A 7,264-nucleotide genomic window follows, 5' to 3' on the forward strand; every position below is an offset into this window, starting at 1 on the left:
AAGGCAGTCTTTGGAGAAGCTGTGACTGCACAAAAGAATTACGGGATCCTTGAAAATGTCAAAGCAAACAGGACAGGTGAAATCATCTTCAGGTAGAGAGCTTTTAGATGCCATCCTCCTCTCACAGAAGCACTTGGCTGGAAACTTACGCTTAACTTTCACTCTCTGTTTGTCAAAAACCACCTCAGTAAATCCTGCCTTATTATCTGTAAGGTAGCAATGGCATATGCTCAGCCATTAAAATAGATCTCCTGACTAAAAGTGTCGAACTGAAGAGGAAGAATAGCTGACATGAAGTAAAATTCTTCATGAGTCAAAATAAATTTCCCCTTTTTTTCCGTAGCTCAACTTCAGAGACTTCTGATTGGTCTAAACTGCTTTCATGTCTCTTCCCTTATTTACCTATGGAGAGCATAGAACTGGAAAAACCGGATTGGACTGTGCTTAGTGAAGCAATGTGGAAGTATCTAATGATCTAGTCAAATATGGTTAGTGCGATGTTTCTCCACAAAGATGGAAGAATCAGTTGTTATGCTGGCGTTATATACACAGAGACAGTATGCTATATTTCATGAACCATTTACATGTTATTATCCATCAAAACCTGATATTAGTGCGATGTTTCTCCACAAAGATGGAAGAATCAGTTGTTATGCTGGCGTTATATACACAGAGACAGTATGTTATATTTCATGAACCATTTACATGTTATTATCCATCAAAACCTGATATTCACTGCAAGCACATTGTGCTTTGGTTCTTTGCCACAACAATCAGAACCGAAACTGTCTTTGGATTCTGTAGCATGCTCTGGGATCCAGCCTTAGGCTGACAGACTTTAGTTAGCACCTGTTTTAGTTTGGATTTAAACAAAGAGAGAAAAGAAAATCGGTCACATTTCTATGGTAGATTTGAAGTTCTGATGAAAGAAAATAAGTAATTTCATTTGAAAAGTAATTTCAAATCATAATATTTTTATTAATTTCAATAGATGGTATCTGCATTGAGCGAAACCTTGTACCACAAGCAATGCACAGCAATGACAATACAAATTTTAAAATAATGATTAAATGGCGGTACTAATGTACATGTTTATGTCCAAGTTAGCATGTGTGTGTTGTGTATGATTAAATGAACTCTGAACTTCAGGTTGCCCAGCTGCTCCCAGACTCACAAGTCTCTCCCTTTACTGAGCCGTGGTAAACACAGAACTGGACTCAACTGGACTGGAGTGATGAGTGATGACCTAATCAGTGCAGCATCAGGGTGTGTGAGTCTGTCTCTGGTTCCTCACATGTGGACAATCAGGTTCTTGTTCATGAAGAATCAAATAAAATCACCTGCTGCACAGCATGTGATTAATAACAACAGTTATGGTGATGATTCATGAACCATTCAAAGGTTATTACCAACTCATTATATTCACAGAGAATCTTTATATTTCTAAATATGGGGATAGAAGGAAGTTTTTAACATTTGGTTTTCAATGTTGGTTGTACTTTAAAACCTTAAACAAATCTAAATAAACATATTCCCACCATGAAAGAAAAGAAACTTTTGGTAGAATTTGCAGTATTTCATGTGTTTTGTATTCTGCGTTGTTCAATGGTCACCGAGGGCTTCAGGGGTAAAATACTCAGTGATGACCAGGGGCTGTAGAAGAAGGGAAGGACTTTCTCAGTGAATGTGTGTTTGAAAGTGTGTAAGTGTGTATTTTGTAGAGGATCAGAGAATGACAGCTGTCCTTTATCCAAATCCAGATGCACTCTGAGTGTGTGGAGATTCTGTTTCAATAAATGCACAGGTCCTATAGCATCATCCCATCCAGATTCATCATCCCATCCAAATTCTTCATACCCCACACGCCACACTCTCTCCCATGAGAAGGTGTCCCCCTTCCTCTGGTTGGACTCTGGGGTCACACCCACACACCAGTCTGTACCTGTTCCAACTTCAACATCCCAGTAGTGTGACCCTGAGTTGAAGCCCTCAGAGCCCAAGACACACTCATAGGCATTAAATCTTTCTGGATTATCAGGGAGTGTCTGTCTAGTATATGTGCTTTTTAAGCTGGTCAGATCCTCAGAAACGATGAGTGATGAGTTTGCAGTGTTTGGGTCCAACAGTACAGGAGCTGAACAGAGAGATGAGGAGAGGGTGAGCAAATGGACTCAGGTGTATGACTTATTTTACTGTTGGCTGATTGGTTCTTACTGCATCATTTAGCTGTAACATTGGTCTGTGTCTGTGTCTGTGTCTGTGTCTGTGTCTGTGTCTGTGTCTGTGTCTGTGTCTGTGTCTGTGTCTGTGTCTGTGTCTGTGTCTGTGTCTGTGTCTGTGTCTGTGTCTGTGTCTGTGTCTGTGTCTGTGTCTGTGTCTGTGTCTGTGTCTGTGTCTGTGTCTGTGTCTGTGTCTGTGTCTGTGTCATAGGTGACATAGAACTCACTGAACTGAACTATGTCCTTCATCTTCTCCCAGACTCTGAACCTCAGGTTGCCCAGGTGCTTTGCCACATCAATCAGAGCTCCTGAAACTCTCTGTGGTTTTAGCAGTGTGCACGTAGAACTAGGAAACAGACTGGAGATAGCAACAGTTTTAGTGTGGGTTCAAACAGAAAAACAGGACGAAATCTCTCACCTTTCTATGGTAGCCTTGAAGTTCTGGAAAACAGCATACAGCACAGATTTCAGTTCAGTTAATTTCAATATTCTGTGTCTGTCTTGATAGCTTAATTTTTGGACAGTAATGATACATTATATAACAAAAGATTAAAAGAAATAGAAAACAATAATTGAAAATATTTATTAAATATCATAAACATCTCACCATTTTTCCAACTGAACTGAAACCACATTTCCATACCTGTAAGAAGATTATGTCTTCAGCAACCATCTGCTTCTCAATGGCTGTTATTGTATCTGAAAGAGTGGACATCTCCTTGCTCATTTCTTCAGTCTTCTCTTTCATAATGAAACTCTTCTGCTCCTCTTCCTCCTTCAGTGCTCTTATTCTGGCCTCCTCTTCATCTTTCAGAAACTGATGAAGCTTCTCAAACTCCTCCTTGATCTGCTTTCTGACTGATGGGCCTGGACCTTGATTAGCACACATAAAAGGGACTACAGTCATAAAAAAGTATTACTCAAAACAAATATAATTTATCGAATATTAATATTGTCAAAGTAATAATGTGTATTACTGTTGACAGTGTGAGCAGTTTATCCAAGGGCTGAACTATCTTGTTGTGAATTAATTGTTCTAATTTTCTTAATGATATTATTAACATAAATATCAGTTGGTTTACTTTGAAATTGTTCAGGTGAGATGCTTGATGTTACTTCAATTGTAGTTGTATGAGACTGAATAGCTACACAATACAAGTTGTTTATGTATCATATCATATAGGTAATATTACACAATGTCAGAAACAGTGTCATGAAGTCAATGGGTTGTTCATTCTCGAACATTTTCTGAAGTTTCTTCTGAATGTTTTTTTACAGACTTCGGAAAACCAACGTAAGAAAAAGATCTCCGCCTGATTCATGAGTCATGTCAAAGTGGAAAGCGAGCACCGGTCGAGTAAACGCAGATCTAACTTCACCGGTGCAGAGGTGGAGGTATTGTTGCAGGATGTAGATGTGTCCATTCTATTCCACTATGGCTATATCAACGCGATTGAGTTTAGTGCTTATTTATTTATTCACTTACATTTGCAGTGTTCGTGTAGTGCTTTTATTTATTTTAGGACATCACGATGCCTCGTAGAATCATGACTATAAATATGAAATGTAATTGTAATGATACAAATATTCTCGTATATATTATTATTATAATTATTTAAATCCGAGGATGTCTGTAGAGTTGATGTCAACGCAATCACCAACGATTTCTCACAAATTCAGCCCTTAACCCTTCTAACACGGAGCAGTCCGGTGGGGCATCTTGTGTTTTTTTGAGGAATTGCATTTAAGAAAACTGAGCGATTTACGACTGCTATTTCGCGTTCTAAAATTCTTCTGAAGTTCAGAACAAATCCCAGATGAGAAAACTTTCATAAATGCCAAATTTGTTCCTAAAACACCGTTTTAGTTCAGAAGAAATTCCTTCTTAAATTCTTCTTAACTGCGTTCGAGAATGAGGCCCAATATTCTTTTTTGAAACTGGTTGTTCTGGTAAATCTCACCTTAATGTGACTGGCTGTTTGGTCACATGTTTTTTTAACTCCTTCAAATTCTTTCAGTTTCTCTTGCAAGGGCTTCAGTACAGCCTTGAGTTGTAACTATAATAAACAAATACATTATACACTATGATTATCTATACTCATTTTCTGTAATGGTAATTGATTTCATACCATATATTGGAGACCCAGTCTTGGATTTGGTCAGTCAATGAAACAGGTTTTAATCTTGAACAACGGTGGCCACCATTGTGAGACAGAGCCTGAGTTCCACTCACTCACAGAGCTTCACCTAAGCCATATCTGATTATCCATTGAAGGATTTGCTGTTAAATGCTCTCTGAGAACCAGGGGTGTCACCCTCTATATTCATTACGTCTTGGACACACAAGTCTGAGCCATTTGCTGACACTTTCATGATAATGTGAATACACACCCTCAGGATAATCTCTCTTCTCTAACCAGAAATGATTACATTCTAACTTAAATCCAAATAAAAGTAACAATTACAACTAGGTATAAGATACATTGAATTATTGACTATGGCATATCCTTATTAACTATAAATCTTAAATTCTGGTTCCTTCATCTGTTGTTGTGGATACTCATTCAGTAACAGCACAGATACAGAAGGCAAAGTATGCCCATTGCATAGTCATAAATAACATTTCCACCAACAAGCAAATAATAGAAACTCACTTTAGAATCCAATGCAGCTTCATCTATGGGAAGGAACTGGTGTCCTGAGTGTTTCCTGGAAGCCTGACACACCACACATATGGGCTGTTTATCCTCCAGACAGAACAGCTTGAGTCTCTCACCGTGCAGACTGCAGAGCACTTCAGACCCTCCTGAAGCCCTCTGACTCTTCTCCTTCAGGAAAGCCTCACATAAGTTCTTCAAAGACAAATTCAGTGGCGGATCATCCAATGGAGATTTTTTTCTACAAACTGGACACTCTTTAGATTTCTTCTTTCTCCAGAACTTCTGAAGACAGTCTTTGCAGAAGCTGTGACTGCACAAAAGAATGACGGGATCCTTGAAAATGTCAAAGCAAACAGGACAGGTTAAATCATCTTCAGGTAGAGAGCTTTTAAATGCCATCCTCTTCAAACAGAAACAGTCACTTGGCTGGAAACTTTGAGTGTGTACGCTTAACTTTCACTTCCTATTCGTCAAAAATTACTTCAGTAAATCCTGCCTTATTATCTGTAAGGTACCAATGGAAAATGCTTCTAGATTAAAACAGATCTCCTGACTAAAAGTGTCGAGCTGAAGAGGCAGAATAGCTGACATGAAGTGAAATGCTTCTTGAGTCAACGTTCATTTCCTTATTCTTCCTTCTATCAACTTCAGACTTCTGATTGGTCAGAGCTGCTTTCATGTCTCTTCCCTTATTTACCTATGGAGAGCATAGAACTGGAAGAAATGGACTGGACTCTGGCCGGGGGCAGGAGGCTGGCTGGAATCTGCAGGTGTGCTAGGCTGCTTTGGAACAGCGAGGCTCAAAAACCTGTGGACTATAGAGAACCGGTGCGGTACCAGAGCCCACTATGGAACGGTACCAGAGCCCACTGTGGACTATGGAGAACCGGTACGGTACCAGAACCCACTGTGGACTATGGAGAACCGGTGCGGTACCAGAACCCACTGTGGACTATGGAGAACCGGTACGGTACCAGATCCCACTGTGGACTATGGAGAACCGGTACGGTACCAGAACCCACTGTGGACTATGGAGAACCGGTGCGGTACCAGGGCATCTGTGCTGCTGCTCAGCGGTGCTCAAAGCAGAACCTTTACAGCTGTGTGGAACCAAACGACAAGAGGAATCCACACAGACTAAGAACACACACACACACACACACACAAGAGAAATCCACACAGACTAAGAACTGCACACACACACACACAGTACACTTACACACATACTTACAAACACTTACATAAATACACACACACACACACACAAACAAACACACTTGCACACAAAAAACGCACAACCTACACACACACACACACTTGCACACAAAAAGCGCACAACCTACACACACACACACACACACACACACGAGAAATCCACACAGACTAAGAACTGCATTTCTTTCTTACAGATATTTTGGATAAAACATTTGGGGTCTCTATGTTTTGTTTATGTTTTCCTTTACCATTGTTCTTAGAAGAACCTGAAATATAAATCAGCGTGCCGATATTATCAGCCGACATCATAAGCTAATTGTGGTCTATCGGTATCAGCTTTTATAATAGACAATATATTTTTTTAATTAAGTAAAGGAAAGCTGAAGATTGATTATTCAGCTTTATTATCAGTGTTGTCATTGTGTATTTTGTCCACAAGAGGGCGCATTGCAAGTTTGGCAACACACTTGTTTCCTAGACAGCAAATCTCAGCTGGCTGCTGCACAGTACAGAGGAGTCTGATCTGTATCTTCATGTTGGTAGGGTGATCATTTTCACGTGAAATGCATAGCTTAAACATTACTTAAAGTAATATATATCTCCCATCATTTCTCCTTTAAGCCTAAATAAACCTGAGAAACATTTATGTCATGACTGTTTTTGCTGCATTAACATATGAGAGCTAGTATCAGTCACATAGCTTGTGTTCAAAATGGAGGGAGGGATTGTGAACATCTGTGGGATCAAAACGTAAGGTTGTCAGGGCAACTTTAACGGAAAACACCTACTAAAACTGCAACCAATGCACATTTTTGTGAATAAGCCCATTGCCATCAACCTTAGGTGCATTATACCCTATGCGAATAATAATAATAATAATAATAATAATAATAATTTGCGAATAGCGAGTTAATCCACACCTCTCCATCAACCTTAGGTGCAGTATACCCTATGCGAATAGCGAGTTCATCCACCCCCCCCCCCTTTTTTTTCACATGCAAAGTTTATGCACAAAGACTTTATGCAAAGGATAGAAGGAAGTTTTAACATTTGTTTTTCCATGTTGGTTCTATTTAAAAACCTCAAACAAATTTAGATAGATCTACTTACAAACCCTGAACAAATCTAGATAAACATATTCCCACCATGTAAGAAAAGAAACAGTTGTTT

At 39.3% G+C, this 7,264-nt stretch overlaps 1 protein-coding gene and 1 pseudogene across 1 annotated transcript; both read right to left on the bottom strand.

Moving 5' to 3' along the window:
- LOC105891011 overlaps positions 1 to 114 on the bottom strand; it is a 3,697-nt pseudogene extending 3,583 nt beyond the window's left edge.
- A 1,463-nt stretch (positions 115 to 1,577) lies between these two features.
- On the bottom strand, positions 1,578 to 5,278 carry LOC116222330 (E3 ubiquitin-protein ligase TRIM35-like). Its single transcript, XM_031575991.2, has 6 exons — positions 4,874 to 5,278; positions 4,159 to 4,276; positions 2,863 to 3,077; positions 2,638 to 2,660; positions 2,447 to 2,565; positions 1,578 to 2,134 (listed from the first exon to the last, which is right to left on the bottom strand). The coding sequence occupies exons 1-6, from the start codon at positions 5,276 to 5,278 to the stop codon at positions 1,578 to 1,580; spliced, it is 1,437 nt and encodes a 478-aa protein (XP_031431851.1).
- Positions 5,279 to 7,264: the final 1,986 nt, after the last annotated feature.

Source organism: Clupea harengus, chromosome 11, assembly GCF_900700415.2.
Source record: "Clupea harengus chromosome 11, Ch_v2.0.2, whole genome shotgun sequence".
NCBI classification, from domain to species: domain Eukaryota; kingdom Metazoa; phylum Chordata; class Actinopteri; order Clupeiformes; family Clupeidae; genus Clupea; species Clupea harengus.